Source organism: Lipotes vexillifer, unplaced genomic scaffold, assembly GCF_000442215.2.
Source record: "Lipotes vexillifer unplaced genomic scaffold, Lipotes_vexillifer_v1.1 scaffold980, whole genome shotgun sequence".
Classification (NCBI taxonomy): domain Eukaryota; kingdom Metazoa; phylum Chordata; class Mammalia; order Artiodactyla; family Lipotidae; genus Lipotes; species Lipotes vexillifer.
Window position 1 is genome coordinate 699468 of NW_006776752.1, and position 26429 is coordinate 725896.

General features: G+C 41.4%; 1 protein-coding gene across 1 annotated transcript in view; it reads right to left on the minus strand.

Annotated features, from left to right (window-relative positions):
• TRIM44 (tripartite motif containing 44) overlaps positions 1–26429 on the minus strand; it is a 159329-nt gene that overhangs the window by 124054 nt on the left and 8846 nt on the right. The window contains exon 2 of the mRNA XM_007450628.1: positions 14873–14950. Coding sequence (XP_007450690.1) covers positions 14873–14950 — 78 coding nt within the window. The remainder of the gene's footprint in view (positions 1–14872; positions 14951–26429) is intronic.

Genomic DNA, 26429 nt, shown 5'->3' on the forward strand with positions numbered 1-26429 from the left:
CATATGGGAATGCTATTTTTTGCTCAGTTTTGCTGAGAATCTAAAACTATTCTAAGAAATAAAGTCTATTTTTAAAAGTTAATACAATCAAAACAGAAAATGAAATAGCCACTGAAGTGGAGCCTAGAGAAGGTCTGGGGGTGGGCTGAGCATCCAAAGGGCCAGGCAGGACAATTCTTCTGCTTGAACCTTAGTCTCAAACAGTCAACATTTTATTCTTTGCCTCCCCAGTAAATACTAGACCTTTCCTTCCTAATCTGATTCCGCTTTTCTACCACAAATCAAAGGTTTTTAAAAGTCCTTTTCAACTAAAGTTAAAATAATGGCTTCCACAACAACTAAGCTCTTTTGGCATGTGCTGCTCCTGCCATTTGAACGTTCCTCTATGGGACCCTCAGTCATCCTGGGGCTCCTCAGAAGAGCTAGGTTTAGTGTCTGGAAAAACTCTGAAAAAGGTCTAACTGACCCAATGAGTGACCTGAAGTGTGAAGTCATTTACTTTTGAGAAATACCAGGCTCATCAATGACAAATAGACATCATCACAATATACTGGAGAGACACGTGCTTCAAGACCTTGTATAACCACAGCAGCACCAACCCTCATGATACTGCTCTTATCACAAAGTAGGAGATGGAGTTAGGAGCTAGGTGGGGAGAAACAGAAGGCACGCCTAACTTTCGCCTGGTTCCTGTCACTGGACATTCTCTTGCCTTTTAATCTGCGACAAAGATACAGTCTTATGAATAATAACGATGAAGATATTAAGAGCGACCACGTGCAGGCAGCGTTCCAGGTGCCATCACAGACGTATTTCTGATTTAATCCTCAGGCAGGCAATAATACTTTCATTTTATGGTAGGGGAACTGAAGCCCACAGTGGTAAAGTCACTGGCCCGGTGTTACGCAGCAGGTAAGCTATGGAGCAAAGATTCACCTCAGGTCAGCCTTTTCCAGGTCAGGGCTCCGACAACCACTCTATCTAGTAACCTCCTCCTCAAAAGGAAACTGAGCCTCTGAGAACCATTATGAGACCACCAGAAAGCAACCTGGCACAGAAGAGAGCACTCGGAATGGGGAGTCAGAGGCCGTGGATGTTTTCAGAACCAACCAGCTGCGTGACTTTGGACAAGTCACTGAATCTCTCAGGGCCTCAGGTTCCTGAGCTATTAAAAATGAAAAGCTAAACTCAACCTTCCTTTTATCTCTAAAATGATACAGCTGCACAAATTTTATACTCTTGGAACTAATTCACTAATCCAGATTTGCCTCTAATCAACACTTGTTGTTAAAACAAGAGGGGCATCAGGGGACTAGGAATCTGACCTAGAAGTTGTTAGGGTAACACAATCAAAATAAGAAGTAAAGAAGAATGCAGAACAACCCTTTTCCTATGGCAATGCTGCCTCCCCTCCTACTTTTAACCACCAATCTTATTTAGAAAGTCACATAAAGCCTGCTGCCCGGTCTCCTCCAGCACTAAAGAGTCTACTAGTCACCAACCCCATTTGCTCTCACTACTGACCTGTCTGTATCATTTAGCACTGCTGATACCCCTCAGTCTTTAATTTCTCTCCTCTCACGGTTTCTATGACCTTGGACTTCCCCGGCTTTCTGTTTATCAGCTTCATCCCTGCAATTTTACACACAAAAGGTTTTTCAACCTTGGCACTACTGACATTTGGGGTCAGTATTTCTCTGTTGGGAAATGTCCTGTGCACTGTAAAATATGTAGCAGCATCCCTGGCCTCTATGTAGTAGAGACAGTAGCACTGCTCCCCAGCCCCGATTATGACAACCAAAAGAGTCTCCAGGCATTGTTAAATGCCCTCTGGGTACAAAACTGCTTTCTCTCTATAACCTTCTCCTTAGCAGTTTCATCCCATCTTTGCAATTCAACTACCATCTCCATGGAGATGGCTCCTAAGCCTGGGTTTTTCCTTGAGGTCTCTAGTCTCACCATGCCTTTTGATGTGTATCTCCACCTGGATACTTTCCTATTACTTAAACCATCAAGCATCAAATTGAATCCCCTCCCTCCTCCTCATGACTGTCACTGCTACCATTTTGGGCACTTACATATTAGGCACTATTCTAAGCACTTTACATGTGTTACTTCAATTAATCATCACAATGATACCACGAGCTAGCAATTATTATTATGTCAATTTCATAGATGAAGAAACTGAGGTACAGTGGGGATAAGAAACCTGCCCAAATTCACACACATAGTAGGTGGCAAAGGTGGAGTCTGAACCCACATAGTTTGACTACATAATCTGCCTTCTAACCACAACATTATTCTTTCATATCTTCCCTTCAAACCTTGTCCTGTTCCCCTCTCCCCCTTAACGATACCACAGTTTAGGCAATCACCCAGGCTCTAAACTCTGGAATCAAGTTTTATTTTCTCCACTAGATAATAGGTGCCTTGACAATATCTGGAGGAGAAATTAAAACATCTTTGCTTAGGGTCTGGCACATCATGGCGGTCAATACCTTCTGACTGAGTGTCAGAAGCCATCCCACACCTGCCTCTCCACCACAGTCTGGCTGAAGAACCCTCCCCCTTTACCTATGAACACCCCTTCTTGCACCCCTTTCCCACCACTCCCCACTAAATAACTATACCCATTCTCTAGACTCAAATGCTCCATTTAAGCTCCACCTGCCCCCCCGCAACCTAGACCCTTTAACCCAGCCCCACTCTCACTTGAACCACTAATTTGCCGAAACACAATTCTAAGACACAAAGAGCTTCTGAGTGATTTGAAGAAACTAGTTAGGATTCTGATCCTACCTCCAACTTGTTCCAGGCCAGCTTTCTCTCCTTTCTCATCTCCACTTGGCCCTGAATCCTTGGCTTCCTAACCTTGACCTCAAATCCCACCTTTCGCCCTTCAGACTTAGTAACTATCTGTGCTCTTCAGGCTCTCCTTCTTCGTGTTTAGACCTTAGATTTGCCTTATATAGTCTTTGGCTTGGCTTGTACCTTTGACTTTCAGAATCACATTCCCCTGAATAGGAACCCCATATTTCAGTCAGAATACTCCAGCCTTCCTCTATTTCTGCCAGCACGCTTCTCCCTGAGACTACAAATTTTGGTACCTGAGCCTAAGTACGCTATTATTCTTCACCAGCTTCATGCATATGACCCTGTAATATGCTTCTTCTGAACTTCCTCCCTTTCATGGTTTTCCCTCCTCGACACACAAACATAAACACACATGTACACACACACACACACATACACAGAGCATTAGAGGCTCAGGACTATGTTTTCTGGAGGCTGTGTACTTGAAGGATCCTAATAAACACTTGAATCTACTAAGCAGCTGTGAAGTGGATAGCAACTATGTGCCCCAGTCATCTGAGACACAGTCACAGCAGACTGACAAGTAGCCCTAGTATGAGAGACGGAGATCTAACCACTATGGCTGTGTCATCATTGCCAAGCACTGTCTCCTCCCAGGACTGCCTGTTCATGCTGTCAGCTGCTATGAATTTATTGCCATGACAACTTGATGTGTAACCCAGCATCATGGCACTGATCTGGATGCACCAGAGAAGAGTTCAAGAGGGATGCTGGGCTCACTTTGAATGGATACTATTGCTCGCTCTTAAGACGCTTCTCTCTGCCTGACCCCAGGGTGGCAATAAAGCAAGCAATTATAAACTTCTGAGCAACACTTTTCCTGAGTGAAAAGAAACAAAATTCTGGGTGTCCCCTGCAGAAATGTGAAAGTAGAAGAACGGGTCCCCAGAGACACCCAGGGCCTATTACAAACAAGAATATGAGTGAGAGCTTCTATTCCACCTTCTTTTCTAGCTTGCTTTCTGCCTTAACCTGTGTATAGAGTAGAAAGACAGCTTCTGCTTCAGAAGTTATTGTGTAGGAAGTGGGAAGTAGAAGGTGCCACTGAAAGCTTCAGGGGCAACTAAACAGAAATTATACTATTTTTAAACCTCTCAGACTTGAATATACAAAGAAAGCCTATTTTATCCGCTGAAGATTAAAGCAATTAAATTAACACAAGACTCACCCCTCACCTCCATTTCAGTTCTCTAGCCACACACCTTTCCTGCAAAGCCACAGCTACCTGTATACTACAGAAACCACAAAACCAAAACAGCTGCCTGCCACCAAGAAGAGTCAGGAAAGGGCACTGAGATGTAGGTCCCATGTTTTCCGAGGCTTCTTTGCTACAGAGGGTCAGAAGAGTAAAGCTGGTGGAGTCTGTGGTGACAGAGAAAGACTGCAGTACTGGCTCTGCTAACTCTATGCTTCTGAAGCTCAGAAAGGTGAAAGTTTTTTCATAGGTATTTTTGTGAAGTTTACACAAAATAATACATGGAAAGAACTTAGTACTCTCTGGGAACATAGACACATCAGCACAACTGTTCTGCTGGTCCAGATAACAGTAACTGTGAGCATTTATTGTGGGTTTTTCCCATGGTACCCACCGAGCTCTCACAGATACAGAGCCCCAGCCAGTTCTCTTAGAGAAAGAGAACTTACGCCCTTGGGAGTACAGATTCAAATTTCCCAAAGGAACACAGGAAGGACTTCCTCACACATCCTAGGCACTGAAGAGCACGGATGTCAATCAGAGGCTCCTAGCCCCTGTTTCAGTAGATAGCCACAGGTTGTGAGTGAGCCTTTTCCAGTTTGATAAGATCAGATGCTGTCCACTTCCACAACACAGAAGCAAAGCACCGGAAGGACAGGTCACACCCTGCCCCTCAGCACCTGCACAGAGTCTGGAGGTATAGTCAGCTCCCCAACCTCAAACTCGTCTCTATTATATTTGCTCTCTTTAGCCGACTGAAACCCTACTACACCCCCTTGAGCAGCTAACAATCTGCTAACCTAAGAACCATAGGGCTTGTTAAACAACTACAGTTTCTAAAATACTTTCTGGACCATCAAAAGCTGTGATACCAAACATCTTCCATCATTTCTTATCTCCTCCTCTAAAGTTTCCATTTGCAGGATACTCATTAATAAAAACATAATATTTGTCTCATTTTATTGATGAAACTGAAGGCTCAGACAAATCAAATGATGGACATAGTAAGTGCCAGTATTTGGACTCAGGTCATCTGGCTCCAATGTCTGTGCTCTTTCAACATAAAAGTAAAGGAAAGCGTGGCATACTCAATCTAACATTTTTTCCCTAAAAGTCTGAACAAACTCTACATTTGTATACTATTGCCAACCCATCTTCTACAACTAAAGAGTTAATAACTTCCTACAACTTCTACTAATTTCATATAGCAATCATAGAAAGTCAATTTATTGCCATCATTAACCCTGTGGCCTTGGACTAGTCAATATACCTCTTAAATGTTTCTTCATCTGTAAAATGGGGATTATAAATGTCTAATTAATCAGGTTGAGCTAGGAATTAAGGTGATATCACAGAATCTGTTTCACCTGCTAAAGAAGTAAACAAAAGCTATTCAGCAATGGGGTGGAGATCAACTGGATCACCGGTTGAATGGAAGTGTTCTACACAACGACAGAGCCCTGGCGGATTTTGCCCTTTGGCTAAATGCAGAGGCAATCAGGGGAGAGGCCAGTTTTCAAATTTTACATTCATACATACATACAAGCATTGGCACACAGACCTGGTTGACTGAGGCTGCATTCTGTAGCTTTAGCCTTAAGATATCAAAAAAGGGAAACCCCACATTTTTCCTTGAGTAAACCTGAATTTTATTTCCTAGCTGAATGACAGGTTGAACTAAAAGGAAAAGGCGAGGGAGGGGGACAGGAAAGAAGGAGACCCTTAAATAAAACTCTGGGTGGTTTTTATCACTATTATCACAGAAAGTTCTATATCTAGCTACCCAGGCTCCTAAATTAAATGTCAAATACAATCCTACACTGGAAACGTGAAATGTGGCTGCTATGGGGGAGCCCTGACAGCTCCACTGCCTTCTTCACGTTGGCCATGTAATAAGCCCTTTAAGCTCTGGCAAAGAGTAAATTATCAAGGCTCCTGTCAGTGCAGAGAGGAGCTGGGACGGGGGAGAAGGACATCACAACGGCGTTAATTTTATTAAGCCATTTAAAGCTCAATCCCTTTGATTTCTAACAATGCTCCAGCCCACTAGGCAGCTCAGAGACCATGTCCACCTAGTTTTAAAATGTCTAGAGTGATTTGTATGGTGCTTCAATTAGGAGCTCTGGGGCTCCAATAGAAAGAGAACAGCCAAAGGGTGAAGCCGAAGGGAAAGTAGGCAGGGAACCAGAATCTCAGTGGTGTTTACTTTAAAGTGGGGCTATATCTCCTAATGTGTCTCTTAAATGCCACATGTGATTTCTTTTGTGGCTCTTAATTTCTCTATTTTTCTTTTAATTTGGCAGCAGGCAGTTTTGCTAACTAGAGAGTTTGCTCCATAACAATAAACATAATTGCTTCTAGGCACTGATTTGTTTCCATTGGGAATATATGGACACACAGCTGCACACTCCCCAAGGCAGATATATTTGCCTTGACTTGAATGGGCAATAGACACAGAACCAACAACAGGCAAGGCTGCCATGCAAGGCCCACAGAGTCAGCCAGCCAGGCAGCAACACCTAGGGGTCTCAACTATGGAGATTTAACTCAATTTATTTGCATGTCATAATCACTCGAAGAGGTAGCAATGGCCCTTTAAAACCTGAAATCTTTAAGTGTCACTAATGCCGGGAAGTGTTAACTGATCAAAGTGCAGAATCCAGTTAGTTATGAACAGGTGGCTTATTTTTCTCCACCAGTATTAGAAGGTCTCCTAATCTCCTGGAGGGGGGTGAGGGGGGGAAACTACCCCCATGTACCCTTGCCCTTCTACTGGAAACAGTGGAGTGGGTCTCAGGACTAGGAGAAAGCTAGCAGCAGCCATCATTTACAGGATGTTGTCCTAAGCATTTTAAATGGATTATCTCATTTAATCTTCCTAACAACCCTATGAAGGATGTACTATTATCCTCTATTTTGCAGCTGAAAAAACAAAAACACTGAGAAATGGAGAGGTTAAGCACGGGATCTGCTCAAGACTGCATAGTTATCAACTCTGGAGGGTATCAGTCCCAGTGAGTTTTTAATAACTGTAAATACTGCCTCCCCCTGACAGAGGCTAACATTAGATTTCTGAATCTCATTCCTGTCTAGAAGAGGAGAGGAGAAAGAAAAAGCACTATTCGCTGCTGACAATTCAAGTGAGGGCCTGAAAAAAGTGATTCAGACAGTAATCTCTCTCTCAACAGCTTTACTGAGATATAATTCACATTACCATACAATTCGGCGGTTTTTAGTATATTCGGAGAGTTGTGCGATCACCACAGTCAATTTCAGAACATTTTTTATCACCACAAACAGAAAAAGGAATCACACAATATCAGGTCTTTTGTGAATGACTTCTTTCACTCAGCTTAATGCTTCTGAGGATTATCCTTGTTGCAGCACGTGTCAGGACTTGATTTCTTTTCATTGCCAAATAGTCTTCCACTGTGTGGATATACCACATTTTATTTACCCATACATTGGTTGTGTTGTTTCCATATCCTGGATAGTATGAATAATGCTGCTATGAACACTCGTGTGCAGTTTTTGTGTGGATGTATCTTTTCATTTCTCTTGGGTATATACTCCAGGATGGAATTGCTGGATCACACGGCAACTCTTATGTTTAACCTTCTGAGTAACTGGCAGGTCATATTCCAAAGTCACTATACCTTTTTACATCCCCCCCAGAAATTTATGAGGGTTCCAATTTTTCCACATCCTTGTCAAATGAACAAAACTTCTCTTTACTGGGAAAACCACAGAGCTATAGTCCTAAAAGCTGTCGACCTTCTTGAGCTCTGCTGTAATTGCCTGGGTGACCTTGGGCAAGAACGTTTACTACCCTGGCACCTCAGTGTCCTCATCTATAAAGTGGAGGGCCTGGAGCAAATGGCTTCAGACTTCCCACTGTGCCCTGCATTTATTCATTCTGTCACATGATGGGAGATACCCTGACCAGTGGGGAGGTAGATGATGTGAAACAGATAGCTTGAAGCTGACTACACGATTGTGTATCTGACTTTGCATTAACTCAGTTTCCATTGTGCCTGAATAACCTTAGACTGTGACTATCATGCCTGCCTCAAAAAACAAATAAACAAACTCACAGAGTCTGCTTATGCTATTAGGAAGAAAAGAGAAATGCCTTATTATGTAAAGGTTCCACTTGGCAATAACGGCAGACTGGCATTCAGGATTTTAGTTTCCTAAATTGGGGTTCAAAGATAGAAGTGGATTCAAATGATAAAATGTATGTATTTATAAGAAATAATGTTAGGTGAAAAAAGCAGGACATAAACTATGTGTGTGTGTGTGTGTGTGTGTGTGTGTATAGTTATATATAGTTTTATATATATACACACATAGAATAATAGTTATATAACTCTTGAACAACACTGGGGTTGGGGAGCCAGCCCTCTGACCCTCTATGCAGTTGAAAGTCCTTGTATGGCTAAGAGTCAGCCCTCCGTTATGGGATTCCTCCATACCCGCAGTTCTGGGTTCTGCATCCACAGATTCAACCAACTACAGATCATGTAGTTTCGATACTATAGTATTTACTTTTTTTTTTTTTTTTTTTTTGCGGTACGCGGGCCTCTCACTGTTGTGGCCTCTCCCATCGCGGAGCACAGGCTCCGGACGCGCAGGCTCAGCAGCCATGGCTCACGGGCCCAGCCGCTCCGCAGCATGTGGGATCTTCCCGGACCGGGGCATGAACCCGCGTCCCCTGCATCGGCAGGCGGACTCTCAACCACTGCGCCACTAGAGAAGCCCCTATAGTATTTACTATTGAAAAAAAATCCTCATGTAAGTGGACCCGTGCAGTTCAAACCATGTTGTTCAAAGGTCAATTATATATAGAATAATAGGACTCTTCTATCTGAAAGGCAAAGCACCATAATATTAATCAGCTTTTTCACTGGTGTGTTTCGAAGTATGGAGTATTGACCATGTGCACCAGGCTTCACACTAAAAAAGCAGAACTCAGAACTACCAAATTAGATGTTCTGAGTGAGGCTCAAGAATCCTCAATTTTACAAAAAAGTACTGAAAGTTTACAAACTACTGCAGGTAGCAGAAGACTGGCTGATTTCTTCTTTCTACATTATAGTTGTCTGTATTTTCCACATTTTTCTACGAAGAGCATGTATCACTTTTGTAAGTGGGGGATGGGAAAAGGGGAAATTGTTTCGTTTGGATAAAGGCAGGGAGATGGTGAAGGAGGGCAAAGAGCTTGTTTCTCCTCTTCCTGCTGCCCAAGTGTCTACAGAGGATGAAAAGAGGTCACATTTGCTTCTGGGTGATTTCCATACCTCAGAGCCCAGACTGGACCTGAGAAAGCACTGGTATTTTTCCCATTTGGTGTCCTTCATACATAAGGGGAAACTACTGAAGCACTTGCCTTAGTTCTCCATTTGGCCAGGGCTAAATGCTCTGGGGCTGTCATGGATCCTTTGTCATCTCCCCATATTTTCTCCAGTCCTGGGACTCTAGGATTGTGGGAAGCTGTGGCTGCAGGATCCAGTGAGGGAGGTAAAAGAAGGGTGCGAGGGAAAAATAGTTAGTGAAGAGTCATATTGCTAGGGATGACAGGCTATATGTATAAATATCAACTTACCCATGGGTTCAACAACAGTGTGGGGGTGAATAACATGAAGGAAGATGAATCTGAAGTCCAGTCCTGTTCCCACCACTTACTAGCAAGCTGTTTAATCCCTGTAAGTCTTGGATTGTGTATCCATAAAACAGGGCAAATAATATTTCTTTTCATATGGTTGCTGTAACAGATAATGCATATCTATTACTAGGTACCACGCTAGTAGGGCTTGAGGGTACAGAGATAAGCAAAATTCATGTCTTCCAAGATTACTTCTTTTTTACGTGAAGTGAAGAAATAGGTCAACAGGGACTTCCCTGGTGATCCAGTGGTAAAGAATCCTCCTTCCAATGCAGGGGACGCGGGTTTGATCCCTGGTTGGGCAACTAAGCCCATGCGCCACAACTACTGAGCTCACGCGCCTCAACTAGAGAACCCACCTGCCACAAACTACAGAGCCCACGCACTCTGGAGCCCGCGCCACAACTAGAGAAAAGCTGCACACCACAATTAGAGAGAAGCCCACACACCGCAACAAGTGCCACAACGAGTGCCGCAACGAGTGCTGCAATGAAAGATCCCACATGCCGCAATGAAGACCTGATGCAGCCAAATAAATAAATAAATAAATGAAAAGAAATAGGTCAGTAATTCTAATAACCTTCCAACCAAAGAAACACTTTTGAATGAACCAACTTCATAACTGAGGCATCTCAATTCTCTCCTTTAGATGGATGAATAAATACTGCCCCAGTGAATACTTCTATCTTGCGGCAGGACAAGGACCAGCACAAGGCCTGACTTAACCCAGGTGAATAACAGGACACTAACACCAAGAATTCAAGTTAGGTTTTGCTCATATCCATTACTATTTGAACATGCAAAACCTATCATTTTAACAATAGTCTGATTAGCACTGGAGTGGAGGACTGGGCTATGTTCCAAGTCAGTGATATCAGCTATTAGAAAGGTCTGTAAGGTCCTCTTGCAATTATAAAATGCTCTGTAAATGCTAAATAAAAATAAAATAAGAAAACAATCCTCAGTTCTATTTAACTAATTTCATGTTGCTAGACAATTCTTTCGTTTCATATTTCAGTAAGAATACCTGCAGAGATCGAAAAAAATAAGGAAAAGAACCTGATTATATTTTAGACAATCTTAGTATGATTAGATCCTATGTTTAATCCCACTCCAGTCACAGAGAATAATGTGAACCACTTGGCTCGAGTTTAAGGTGCAGGGGACACGGGTTCATGCCCCGGTCCAGGAAGATCCCACATGCCGTGGAGCGGCTGGGCCCGTGAGCCATGGCCGCTGGGCCTGCACGTCCGGAGCCTGTGCTCCACAATGGGAGAGGCCAGAACAGTGAGAGGCCTGTGTACCCCCCCCCAAAAAAAAAAAAAAAAAGATGCTTTTTTGAGAATAACTTATTAAATTAGTATGAATTTGAGATACACAAACATGGTTTAAACTGTTTGTTTCAAGCACACATCAGCTATAGGAAACAGTGAATGGTGCACCTTACATGGAAAGAAAAGCAATCAATATATCATAGAGAAAATAGCTATTATTTACTGAATAATGAGAGGTTAGTTAGATTGAGCTTAGCATCTTATACTTTAGTTCAATACTTTCTGGGAGACTGAGCATGGGGGAGGAAAGGAAGGAATCAATGTGTTTTCTAAGTTTCAGTTTCCTCTGGGTAAACTATGAAAGATAATTGCATAGTCACTACAAAGGAAGGCTGTAAAGAACTCAGATGCTTTAAATTTCCTAAAAATCTAGTCCAGACATATACACACATACATACCTCTGATTAACTACATCTTTTAATTTCCCCAAAGTCTAGCATAAATATAAGAAATCTAGCGACTAAAATGCTGCTTTGTGCAACAGATGTTTCTGAAAAGTTTGGCTGCAAAAAAATGTGTGCAAACTGGATCAAGTCAAACGCATTAGGATTATTTAATAGACCACTTCCAATTAAACAAAATAAAGACTGTTATTAAAAATAATTTCTTTCCACTGTATACAAGTTCTGGATCCCTGGAGGTCTGCCCCCTTTAAAACAGGGCTCACCACAGCAACATGCACGCACACCACTTCATCTGGACCTGTGCCTTATTTACCAACCATCTCTGGCTCTCATACCCGTCCTTGGGCTCACCCTTAGCAGCTGGGATTTGATGTCTCCTGCTGTTCCTCTGGTTTGAGAACTCAGCCCACTCCTGGACCATGGCGATGGCCTTGATCATCCTCCTAATTCCTGACCAGGACTCCTTCCCCTTTTTTTGGCTTTGCTACTTCTCTGTTGGCCATAGCTGTTTAAAGGAACCCTGTCCTCTCAGGTGTTGGCCATAGCTGTTTAAAGGAACCCTGTCCTCTCAGGGAGCCCGAGCTGAAGACTCAGCTTACCTCCCTTCCCCTCTCTTACTCCTTTGCTCCCTCAGCTCAATTTATTTGTTTTCTAAGCCTGGAATTTTATGTATTTCATTTTTTTCAAGGTTGAAATCATTTGGACTTACAAGGGCTCTTCTGGCTATTTGCTGAAAGAACGAAGAAAACCAAAACACAAGATGGCAGGAAAGTAACCAAGGTCCAGCACAGTTTCTAGTTCCCCCAGACACACTGAATCAGAAACTCTGGGGGTGGGTCCAGCACTCTGTATTTTAGTAAGTCCTCCAGGCGATTTTCATGAACACTGAAGTTTAAGAACCACTGCTCTGAAGAAAAGAGGATGTCTGACAAATATTTTGGACAAAATGAGGCATCTCATTTAAGAAGTCTATATTACTGACACAGAAGAATGTTTAAGATACTCTGTGTCATAAAACCACAGCTATGGTATAATTTTTGTAAAATATCTTAGAAGCGTATTTCCACGTGAAAAAATGTCTAGGAGGTTACACACTAAGCTGTTAATTTAAGGGAAATCCATTTTCCTTTTCCTTTATGGATAGCTGTATTTTTTTATTATTTATTATTTTTTATTATTTTTATTTATAGCTGTATTTTTTTATTTTTCCTTTACGGATAGCTGTATTTTATGGAGAGCTGTATTTTTAATCTATAAGCATATATTATTTTATAATTTAATAAAAGGTTAACCTAGGCATCTTCCACTCCTCTCTGGCAAAACTGAGAGGTAAAAATTAACTCAGTCCCCAGCAGACCTCAGTGTCTGGACTAATCAGGCTTTGTGAGGCTTTAGGGAATTCTAGAGGAAGTGAGGCAGAGAGAGCGTTCGGTGCTCCATGACTCAGTCAGTGCTTCTATGTAAAGCTGCTGTGCCAGAAAATGACAGGTCATAAAGCCTATAGGAGATTCTGCTCTTCTTCAATAAGCCAACTTAAAAAAAGGATGGTGGGGTTTGGAGGGAAAACAGAACAGACTAAAAACTTAATGAGTTCTTTTGGAAGACACCAATTTGTTTCTGGAAAAATTTTCTTTGTTGCAGAAATTATGTATTTAAGTGCCCCATTTTTCATCCCCTATTTGTGATCTAACAGTCATCCTGCAATTATGATGGTCCTTCTTCAAGATGGCTCCAGGTAAAAATGGCGTACACATATGTTAGGCTAGAAAGCGGCTTGAAAATAAAATAGACTGGTGGGAAATTATCCAGGGCGAGACAAAGAGAAGATGAAAGAAAGGTGAGTGTGTATAAACATATCCAAGATCAAGTGAGGTCCTAACAAATATCCTTTAGCTTATGATGCATCGTAGGAAAATCCTGAGGCTTCCACGGGTTGCTCTCATGGGGACTACTCAATTCTTTCAGCTCTGGCAAGTTTCCCATCAGAAGCACTATATGCATTCATAAAGGTTCCCAAAGCACTTTACCTGTATTATCATCATGCACAGAAGCCACTCAGTGTAATCTGTACACATTCTCTTGCTCTTCAATGTCTATAAGCATGTGGGTGTGGCAGAAAGAGGAAATACAGTTGTCTCCTTCAGGATAGCTGTTGTCCCAGAAACCAGAGAAACTCGGTAAAAAAAGCTTTCTGTTATCTTTAATAATTAATTGGTTCATCTTTACTAAAGGAAAACTACTTTCATATAAGTGGTTTGGGGGGAGGGGGGTCTTTCTACTTTGAGCTAAGAAAATTGACAAAAGTTACCCCAATGTGTTCTTATCAATAAAATGGGAAATAAAAGCTAATTTACAAGGTTATTGCAATGATCACAAGTGTGTAAGAGGAGAGGGAGAATAACAAGTTAGTGCTTAATGGATGCAGTTTCAGTTTGGGATGATGGAAAGCGTTCTGGAGATGGATGGTAGTGATGCTGCACAACAATGTGAATGTGCTTAAGGCTGCTGAGCTGCACAATTAAAAGTGGTTCAAATGGGAAATTTCATTATGTATATTTTACCACAATTTTTTTAAAAGGTATGTAAGGTTCCTAGCACAGTGCCCGGCTCTTATTAGGTGCTCAAGGAATGCTAGTCTTATTCCCCTTATAAAATTTTTTAATTAAAAAAAAGACAGTATAAAAAGCCAAATAAAATCACGCTCCTTTCCCTATTTAATTGTGAAAGGCTCTGACTCTCAGGCAAAGCCAGCTGGCACCAGTACCGGGTAGTGCCACAGCAAACGTCTGAGTAGGAGAAGGGAGGCTACATTAGTCATAATCCCTCCGGCACGTTCAGTTCCCAGTCCACCCACAACCCTGGTATGGCATCTCCCAGAATATCAATCCTACAGCCCCCAACATCTTGCAGAGAAAGCTGGGAAGCTTAAACCATTTCCCAGACCAGACTCCAGGTCATGAGGACAAAAGTATTCACAGTGGCAGCTGGCTCCCATTAAGTGGGGGAGTGACAAGACGCTAGTACTGAACACCAACTGGATAGGCCTGAGCTTGTTCCAGTCCCCAGCATTAAGCTGATGGTATCTCTGATGCCTTTGGTTGGATTTAATGGACACAGAGGCCAGTAGTCTCGAAGGCCCGGTAAAAGAAGATTAAAAATGCACTTGTCTGCAGTTCAGAGAAAACAATGAACGATTATGTGTTGTAAATCATAAAACAGAGAAGGGGAAAAATAGATGACTTATCTTCAGGCATGTCAGAACACTGCTTTTGATGGGTAGGCTTAATTAGATCTTGATGCAATGTTCAGACAGATCGTCATTAACATCCCTCAAATTTAGCTCAAGGAGAATGAAATACTTGGGATACCAATATCCAATTAATTCCAAAACAATACTTACTTTAGGGTCTGAGCTCTTGAACTTTAACCTTTCCACCAACTCTATCATAGCCGCCTTCAGTCCGCCTGAATCTTTGCTCTAGAAGAAAGAAAAGTCAGGGGTCATTAGACAGCATTTTGTTGCTCTCTCGAACACAAACAGCATTTCATGGGACAATGAAACGGAAGGCAATTTCTTCTTATCAGCCGAGAGGACTAAACGACTAAGAAAAGATGTGTTGCCCCTCTTCCTCTTCTCTATGGACAAAGAGGGTCAGGACATAAATTGCCCAGTGACCTGAGAGAACAATTGGAACGAAAATTAAATGCAATCTGTACAGGCTGACTCACTGCTTCATCTCAGGGCTCAACTGCACCAGTATTCACAGAGGGCTGAGGCTTTGCAAAAGAGATTTCTATCTGGGATGTCTATTTTATGACCAAGTGATTTTTATTTTAAACTTCTACATCACAAATACAGAAGTATGCAATATTAAATATTCTCACAAAAATAAAAACAAAGAAAATTCCCCAAGATTTAACCCTAATTGGAAATGGTATTTCAGTGTATTCAGTTGAATACAGGTTTTTGAGTCAGAAATATAAGGTTTCAAATTTGGGGTCGGCATTAACGAGTTGACTAACCTCAGGCAAATATTGACTTTCTTGAAAACTTCTCCCTCTTCGATAAAATGGGGATTATAAAAAGGGTTATTTTGAAGCTTAATTGAAATGCTGTTTGTAAAGGCGTTAGCACACTATGTGGCACACAGTAAGTGCTCAATAAATGTCACCTATTATATTGTTGTTGTTATTACTGCACTATAATGATTTAGACTAGCAAAATCCAACAGAAATATAATGTAAGCCACAAATGCAAGCCACATATATAATTTTAAGTTTTTGAGTAGCCACAAAAATAAAAGGAAATTAATCTGAATACATTTTACTTAACTCAGTATATCTAAAATATTATCATTGCAACATGTAATTTCAACATGAAGTATTTTATACATTTTTTTCATACTAGGTCTTTGAAATCTAGTGTGTATTTCACACTTAAAATTCAATTTGGACTTACCACATTTCAAGTGCACCAAAGCCATCTATGGCTAGTGACTACTGTACTGGTCAGCACAGATTTAAAGCATAGACTAAAGCCACACTGCCTGGATTCAAGTCCCAAATCTACCACCAGATCTGTGTGACCTTAGGCAAGTCACTTAGCCTCTCAGCGCCTCAATTTCCTTATAATATGAAGCTAATAATAGTACCCATTTCATAGGGTTGTAGAAAGACAACATGAGCTCATATACATCAAGGTGCTTGGAACAGGGCCTGGCACATGCTAAAGACAATAGATGTACGAGACATATTTATTATTATTGTCTGTCTCCCTCACAATATTTTAAATTCCTTAAAGGTAAGAACTACACTTTTTATCTCTATCTGTGTTCAGCATCAAGAAGGTGTTCAAAAAAGTCTGCTGAACAACGAATGAATGAATATGCAATCTTAAGATATGAATGCCCTTATAATAATACATGTGTGTAGCACAATGTAAAGTCACATGAATTAGTTTATTTTCTTATCTCAACTCCCTGGGGATAGGATAGGATAATCACTCTCATTTTACCAGTGTTGGAAAGGAGGTATGAGTAAGTAAAATGACTTGTCATTTTTATGGATATGGGACAATAAATAAGTACAATATAAACAAGTACTACAAATGTCTGTTCTTCAAAATTGGCCTCAGAATCAGTGATAGTTTCCAAATTTGGGGGGAAAATTCCAATTCCCCCAAAACAGGACCTACTTAGTAAGACTCCATCATATAGATTAAAACAGACTAAAGCCTAAATCCTTTTTTCCCCCTCTAACCTCCTTTCTCTCCCAAGTCTACACAGTAAAAGTCTGATGTAACCTAAGACCGATATCTGCTTTAGATGTGCTCTCCAAACACAGCTTAGCTGACATTCCCATCCTAACTGTGGTTCTAAATTTTAATAATTTGTATTTTTAGTTTTACTTTTAAAATGATGACAACTTTCCAAATTTCTTCACCAATCTAAATCTTTCATCTCTGGTCTCACAGCAGACAGGTGGGAAAAGGAATCTGGAGGTCACAAACCAGGGGAGTGCATGAGACCCAAAGTACCTAAAAAAGGGTTAAATTGCCAGACACAATCCTGCTTTTATGAGATGATCAGACAATAAAGACTGTCTGGTGATATCATTCCTCTAACCTGCTTCTCATTGGCTGGAACAAGCAGGTCACTTGTCCCTGGAAAACTCTTTTCCCCCACATCCCAGCTGCCAGCACCCATTTTAAGCTCTTCAGCAAGAGCCTTTGACATATTACGACTTTCCCCCTGGCTCTAGAGAACAGAAAGGAATGCACCAAAATGTGTGTCTTAAAACATTCAGAAGAGAAACAGGACGACGAAGGAATCCCTAAGAAGCAGACAGCCTGTTTGCAGGCAGATGTGCCTTGTGTGGAGAGATAAGGGAACCCTTAGCCTTCTTTCATAAAAACAGTGTGTCAGCAGAATCCTTCCTCCTTTTTACAAAGCATCCGCAGCACTGCCTACCCAGGGGAGTGACAGAGGAGAGGCACAGAGACTCTTCCTTCAGGAAATTCACCCATTCTACCTCCCCACCCTTCTCTCTTCGAGAATATTCTCAGAGGTAATTGGGGTCTGTATTGAGCCAGCCTCTAAACGGGTGGTGAAAAAACCTTCCCCAATGGCTTTTGTAACCCCTCTCCCCCAAATAAGCAGTTAGTCAGAAGGGAGAGGGTCCGCTGGGCAGACCCTCCTCTGACAGTGGCAGGGCTGGGTAAGAGTACAAATGGACAACCCTGGCCCCAAAGCCACTTCCTTTCTTTTCTCACACCCCAGTCCCTTCCTGCACCTCAAGGAGCGTTGTACACAGATGTTCAAGGTAATACACCCAAGCTCTGGGCACATCTCTCTCAAACAGTCGCCTTGGCCACACCTGGGTCCTACAAATGCGCATATCAGGGGCGGGGTCTAATGGTTTGGTCCACCTTTGGGAGGATGGGCTCAGAAAGAGCCTCTGCAGGCCCTGGACACAGGGTCAGGACATTTCATCAGGTAATTCTTGGGTCCTGGATACTTGGAGAGTGGTCTAAAAGGGGGGCAGGCATGGCCAAAGGAAAGACCCTCAAAAGCATAGGGCAGGGGCACAGGGTGGTCTAGGTCTAAGGTGGTATTTGAGTATGAGTGGCCCCAAACCATCAGGTAGTATCATGTTTTAGTTAATTATTTGTTTGCAGAGGGCAGTCATCAGTCAAAAGGTAACTGGGATAGATGACACTTTCAGAGTTCCCTACTGTGGTGGAATGGAAGAGTTGCCTCTGAAACCTGTGTTCTAATTGAGAAGTTAGACGAATTCTAACCTTGTAGACATTTGGTTCCATAAATGGCCAGATTACGCTATGTCAGTCCTTGGGGGAAGCACTGTGAGTGAAGAAGTGTGATTCACCTGATACGGCTCTTCCTCACCTCCATTCCACACAATGCATTCCAAGAACACAGGAGCTCAATGTGAGCCTATCTTGTTTATGTACCTCTTTCCCCCCCAAGGAAGAGTGTAGATTAAAACGACAAGTGCTATGTTGTGTAACACCCCTCAAAGTTTGCTCCATCTATGGAGATGGGGGATGCTTCATAAAAGCCAACTCCTAGGGATGAATCATAATAAAGCCAAAGAAAGGACAAAATGCCTACATTTGAAGGTATTCTTTATTCTCCAAAGCACTTTCATATGCTCTTTCATTAGCATTTCACAATAAACCAAAAATTCTCACTTTACAGCTGGGAAAAATGGCTGGTGAAAATCAAATGAGAAACCCCCAAATCACAGAGCCCATACACTGTTTAACTAGCATTACACAGTAACACAATAACTAAAAGGTAGTGTATTCACACTGTACAATAGAGAGAAATGGTTCTGTGGAAGTCAAATGATGTCCACCAAATCACAGAGCTAGTCAGTAGCAAAACCAGGATCAAAAAGATCTAAATGAAAAAGATTTATAACATATACAAGAGAAGAGGTTGGTATCAAGAATAATGCGAAAATACATAAGGGATTCCTATAAATAAGAAAAAGCCAAATAAGCGTAAAAAAAATCCCAACAAAGGATATGAACATAACAGAAATGTGAAACGGCTAATACACATATGAAAAGATGTAAAAGATGCTCTAACTTACTTGTAATTATCATATCATTTCTTATCCATCACACTGAAAAAAAAGTTTTGATTTGATAATACCGAGTGATGAGAGACTTTGGGCAGGCTGGGCATTTTCATATGTTGCTGATATAATATAATAAAGCTACTTTGAAATCACATGCCTAGCAAGTCCATTTTTCACTTTCTCCCCTTGAGAAGCACTAACATGGGCGAGGGAGGTATGAAAAACAATATTTATTGCAGCACTGCTTATAATACTGAAAAACGGGAAACATCCTAAACATCCATCAATAGTGGGTGGCCAAATAAACTATGGAATTAACAAATGGGATCTGATATAGCAAATAAAAAGAATGAGACACAACGTTGAATTTTTTAAAAGTTGCAAAACAATGCATACTATATCATTTATTTAAAAAGCATAAAACTATTCATTTTTATGGGTGATACATATGTATGTAAAAGACTAGAAGCAATGACTGGAGGGACTAGTAGTGGGAATAGTAGTAGGAAGAGTCTTAGACTTACATAAATTTATTCCTATTATCTAATTAAGATTTAATATACAAAAAGGAAGCGAGGGAGGAAGAGAGGACAGATCTAGGGCTTCTGCTTCAAGTGTCTCTCTCCATGAGTTTGCCTAAGTATAAATACTGGGGCACTGTTCCTTTTGCATGCAAACATGAACCAAAGGCATAAGAAAGGGTTCTCTACCTAGTATTCATGTATCTATTTCCTGGAGTTTGAAATCCCCAAAGCTGTACACAAAATTTGCAATGTACATGCACTTTTCTAAGAAAAGGGACTTGAGCGCTCCTCAAAGTCCCCCAAAAGTTTAACTTTCCTAGTGTACAGGGCATTGCATAAAGAGAAAGGAGACTCAGGCTCCATTCCTACTAATTGCCATATGAGCTTGGAAAAGTCATTTTACATCTCTGAGTTTCTGTTTCTCAACCTGTAAAATGGGCCAAATCAGAACCTACAGATTTGCAGGCTGCAGCCTACACAACTTTGGTTTTGTTGTGTTTTTAGAGTGTTGTCCCACACAACATACTAGGAATTTTAAATTCATTGTCAACATTTAAAAACAAGGAGATACGACATAATAAAGATTTCCAGCTTCTTCTAAAAATCTGAAAGGTATGACTGTACTGGGCTCCCTCTTCCACACAGCAGCAACTGGCTGAAGCTGAGTAGCAACTACCCGCTTTAGGCAAGGCAAGCTCCCTCCAGTTTGCCATAGTTACCCTGGCTGGCTTCTCTCATTTACATTACCTTTCTGGTCCCTGTAGACATTTGAAGTTGCTACCCCTGGAAGAACTCCCTCTGAAAGTTTTCTGTCTCTAAGGGTCCTTGTGTTTGAACACCAAGGAAGTTGGCATGTCTTTCTTCAAAGGGATTCAGAATACCTCATAAACACATGTCCAACCATTAACTCCAAAACACAGAAATAATACAGCTCATTCTAATGCAAACATTCTTTGAAAATGGGCAAGAGACAGAAACAAGGGTGGAATATGGTAGGTAAAAGGGATATCAGAATAAGATCTTGACAACCAGTCTCTGTACTTTCATGGGAGTCAGTCTAGTCTAATGCCAATAACCAGCTGGGCACCAAAAGAAAAGTCATGTGTCAGTAGAAATGTAAGTGTAAATCACTTAATATCCTAAACTGTTTCCTAAATATTGAATTCTGTATTATAAAGAATCAGAAGATGCTGAGTTCAGAAAGAATACTGGCTGCCTATTTTGGTTTTTTCCTATCCCACTAGCCTTGTGTTGCCTACCATGCTTAAAAAAAAAAAAATCAATCCAACTTTCTATCATTTTCACAAAAAGGTTTTGTTTGGGAGAAACAGTGGAAAAGGACTGGGAGATAGAATATGTAAGAAGTCCTCCTAAGGAATCCAATCAGAAAGCAAAGCCCTGACAAAAGGAAATGAAACTGAATTTTAGTACGCCATAAAATTTTAGTTTCACCACGCCATGTCCAAAAATTCTTTACCATCTTCTTCACATGACTTGATTTTCCAACTCCAAATCCACTCCTATGTTAGGCAACCACCTTTATATAGTTGCTTAGATCCAAAATATTTTTGGGGCCTGAGCAAACCTACCCCCAAGTCTTTTCAGACCTAACTCTAAAACACAGGCCAAGTCCAACTACTCTTCACCATCTCCACTATTCCCTGTTTGGTCCTAATCCAAGGAGCAACACCACTCCCACTCGCCTACCCTACACTCCATTCCCCACACAGGCACCAGAGGGAAATTTTAAGAACGTGAATCAGATCACTCATTCTCCTGCTTAAACAGTCTATGGCTACTCAGAAGGAAATCCAAAATCTTTACCATGGCCTACTTGACAGTCTGACCTCATCTACTACCCACTACCTGGAGCCCTGACTCATTATCCTCCAGCCATCTTTTTAATCCTCAGTAAGCTTGTTCCATCTCAGAGCTTGTACACTCGTTTACTTCCTCCATTCAGATCACTATGCCACCAGATCTTCCCACCACTGGCTCTAACTATACCCAGTCCTTGTCAGATCCTTAAACAGCCTCTCTCTCATTCCCCATTCCAGTCACTCTCTTTCTCCTTCCCCTAGTTTGTTATTCATGGCATTTATCATTATTTAAATGTCATTTACTGTTTAACTTGCTTGTGTCTGTTTTGCTCTTACAACAAAAGCTCCATGAGACCAGTACTTAGAATTGTTCACTGTTAAATTCCCTACAGCCCCAAATACTCCACCTGACTGAGTGAACAGATCAAAGGAAAAAAACACCACGCCACTAATTTCAAACGATATAGAAAAATATCTTAACGAAACTGTACCTCAAAGAATTGTGGTAAAAATTAAATGACATAATATGTAGGAAGTTTATAGCACAGAACCTGGTACCTACTAAGTTCTCAATAAATTTTAGTTATCACTGTTGTTATTGTTATTATTAAGTGATTAACAGTCTATTGAGTGACTGACTACTAAGTATCAAGTACTGAGCTAGAGAAGTGCTGAATGGAAAAAAATGAACAAAACAATCTGATACTAATCAAAATACTCTGTAAAATATCTAGGAAGAAAAATCCAGATGGAAGGGAAAGAATAGTTTTTTTGTTTGTTTTTGTTTTTTGTTTTGTTTGTTTGTTTTTTGTGGTACATGGGCCTCTCACTGTTGTGGCCCCTCCCGCTGCAGAGCAACAGGCTCCGGATGCGCAGGCTCAGCGGCCATGGCTCACAGGCGCAGCCGCTCCGTGGCACGTGGGATCCTCCCGGACCGGGGCACGAACCCGTGTCCCCTGCGTCAGCAGGCGGACTCTCAACCACTGCGCCACCAGGGAAGCCCGGGAAAGAATAGTTTTAATAGTCTGATTAGAATATTCATAAGGTATCTACTAAATACCTTCACAGAGCTAATAAACATCAGGAGATTGTGTCAGTACAACTCAGAAAGGTTAAATGTAAGTGGGAATAATTAAGAGTAGAGGCTAAATGGGATGGTGGAATGAAAATGTACTTTGGGGTTAGACCTGGATTCAAATCCTAATCCTTCCACTTATAAACTAGGTGAACTCCCACAAAGCTCAACCTCTTTGAGTAACAGTTTCCTCATCTGTAAAATGAGAATCAGAATAATACAGGTTATTGTGGGAGTTATATTGAGATCAACTGAAATAATGAGGTGAAAAGCACCTGACCTAAAGCCACTTAATAATTATTATTGTTATTCTAATCTCGGGAAAGAGCCTCAAAATTCAACAGCAGATAAGAGTTTCTAGACTCTCTTAGTTTTATAACCTCAGCTAAAGGCTAGCATTTCCATTCTTCACACACATGAAGTCAGAGTCTTTCACTCAACACAGGCTACCCTGCCAGGGTTCACAGAGACCCCAAGAACAGAGTGGAGAACAGTAGGGGTGCCTCTAACCTCTTTCCCCCACGACTGCCTACTGGAAAGAAAACAGAGGCTATTTTCTAACTAGAAAGTAAAGGGTGTACTGCCCCTGCCTCCTCTCCACTTCTATAAAAATTTCCTACAGTTCAGAATGTAAAACAGAATTTAAAGAGGACAACCAGCAAGACTTGTGAACCTAAAATTAGACATACCAGCTGTGTTTTGGTTAGCTAGTGCACATGGCACCAGCAGGACACTGAAATATACAGGAGCCTCTTCTCTGAAGACAAGTTTTTCACCAGCCTATCTACCCACCAGCATAGAGCAGGCAGAAGGAACAGAAGGAGAGGGGGCTGAACAGCGTTCACCGAAAGAAACTTGGTGCCCAAACTTCTACTTCTGCCAGAATACCTGGTCTGGAATTGAACGCAGAATAGAACCTTAGTTGACTCTGTAAGGATAATAAGAGTAAGAGTCACTAATTGCTGAGGGATTATTATATTCCAGGCACTGTACTAAGCTCTTTACATGTATCAACTTGTTTGTTCTTCACTACAACCCAAAAAGGAGAAATAATTATTATGCCCATGTTACAGATGAGGAAACCAAGATTCAGAGAGACTGAGTGAATTCTCCAACATGACACAGGTAATAAGCAGCAGAGCCGGGATTCAAACCCATAGACTGCAAAGCCAATTAAGGCAAGACTGCTTGGTCTTTCATATTCATTCTCCCATTCTTCCCTAGTAAGAGACTCCAGTTTTAGCTGGACACACCATGGCCTGAAGAAAAGACTGTTTCCCATCCTCCCTTGCAACTAGATAAGGCCATGGGACTGAACTCCAGCCAATGAAACATAAGCAGCAATGCGTGCAACTTCTGGAGGGTTCTCTTAAAATAAAGGGGTGTTCCCATCTTCACTTTCCCGTGCCTGCTCTCCTGGAACTCAGATGTACTGGCTGGACCTCCAGGAGTCATCTTGGTCCATGACAAGGACCATACCCTAAGGAGAGCAGAGCAGAGGTAGAAAGAGCCTAGATTCCTAATAACTGCACGGTTCCTCTATACCAGCTTTGGACTGCCTACATCCTTCTATACAAGAGAAAATAAAACATCCACCTTGTTTGAGCTGCTATTATTTTGGATTTTTCCAAATTATTTCAGATGCAGTTAAACTTAATGTAAACACTGATATGGTAAATCACTATGCAACACTCTCTCTTTCACTTCTTCATTGATGCCCTGTGACTATGTGAGATTATTATACTTCATATCATACATTTACCAAATATTTCATGTATATCTACTCTCCAACAGGCACTGTGCTAGGCGCTGGGAACACAAAGATGTGTAACATACAGTCCTAACCCTAGAAGAAGAGTTTATGACCCACGCAAGACAGAGACATGGTGGGAAGAAATAATATTGATGTAGTATACTGTATTTAATGCTATAATAGTACAGGCTGTTGCTATGGGAACACAGAGCACAGCTGCCAAACACTCTAGTCACATCTACCTAGTAAAATCCTATCCATCTTTGAAGGTCCACCTCAAATACCACTTCCTCTAAGAAATCTTTCCTGATTCCATGTCTCCAGCTGAAAATAACTTCTCTTTTCTCTGAGTCCCCATGACACACTATTTGTACCTCTCTTCTAGTATTTATAAGCAAATAAGCATGTGAAAAGACTATAAGCTTCCTGATGTCAGGCATCTTTCTTTATCAATATCCGTCATGCAGCACACCTTAAGTGCTCAAAAATTATTCACATAAATAAAATTAACTTAAAAACACCAGTTTTTGACAAAAAAGCTAACTATATGTTATAGTTTGGATATAGTATAATGCTTTCTCTAATATCCTATTGAAGTTAAAAGCAGATTGCTCTGCTACCCGATCAAAAACTAGCTAAATACATTTGAAGTGAGCTTAATTTATAATTAAATGTTTGACAAGAATAATTTAGCACACCACAATGTACATCAGTCATTGCCTATATGGTTACTTGCCATAAATTACAGACTGAGCACTTAGAGTATCTGGAAGATTTTGCTTGGTTGGTTTAATTTTTTTTCATTCTTGATTCTTTTTTTTTTTTTTTTTTTGTGGTACGCGGGCCTCTCACTGTTGTGGCCTCTCCCGTTGCAGAGCACAGGCTCCGGACGCGCAGGCTCAGTGGCCATGGCTCATGGGCCCAGCCGCTCCGCGGCATGTGCGATCTTCCCGGACCGGGGCACAAACCCGTGTCCCCTGCATCGGCAGGCGGACTCCCAACCACTGCACCAACAGGGAAGCCCCTTGATTCATTTTTGACATCGGAAAAGGGCATCAATATTGATTTTTTTTATCCCCCAATGTCATGTTGGCTTGATCCCTATCATAGTTGCACACACACCCACAAACAAGATTCTCATCTCTGCCCCACATATCCGCACTGAAGTTTTTGTTTTACCCCTTATTGGTCTGTACTCTGTCTTCTCTTCTGAGAGGTCCATTAGTCTCTGTGCTCCTTCCTGCTGCACAACAAATTTACTCCCTGGCTCTGAATATTAAACCCACAACAGGAACAGGAGCGTGAAACTGAGCTAGTTATCCCAGATTGAACTGTAACTTCAAGCAGAAGACACGCTGAGCACTGACACTGACAGATCTCTGGCTTCTCAGTTTGGGTCGGATGAAAGGGAAGAGAAAAGGTGGGTGTTATCAGTGGACAGCAGGGCAACCTCCATGTTGTGGGCTGTGGTCAAGAAAAGGTGGTGCCACAGGCACATAGTCATTTATCCCCAGAGGGGCTTAAGAATAATACACCTACTGCATCAGCAACTTACCCTGAAAAGCAGTCATCTAATAGTACAATATACCTATTAGCCTATTAATCTATTCTGATTGAAAGGTCGGGGAAGAGAAAAAAGAGGGCACTGGATTCTTGGGAGAGAGCAGGGAAAGTTTGGACCTTTTCCCTCAACAATCCTCTTGATAGTGTGTACCCTTAATTCTGTGGTCTTCCTCCTAAAAACAGTAACTCCAGTTTAACCATAACATGAAAAGAAGACAAATCCCAACAGAAAGACATTCTATAAAATACCTGATCATCCCCAAAGATTTTGATTTAAGGCTGGGGTGAGGCCAATCACAGGTATTTTCTAAAGAATCTCCCTCCACAGGTGATTCCAAAATGTGGCAACAAGGTGAGAAACACACTGTTCACTTTGTTAACCTACTTGCCACTCCTCTTTCATTCCAATATACTCCATAGTGACATTTCTGCTGTCCCTCCAACACCCCAAGTTCACCGCTACCTTAGAGCCTTTGCATTCACCATTCTTTCCGCCTTAACCACTCTTCTCCCAGACTTTTTCTTAATTCTTAGATTATAAACTGTAATTTTAATAACAAAGATTGTGGGAAGAGTCCACGTCCCTAACTGAACACAATTAGATGACTCTTTCCCAC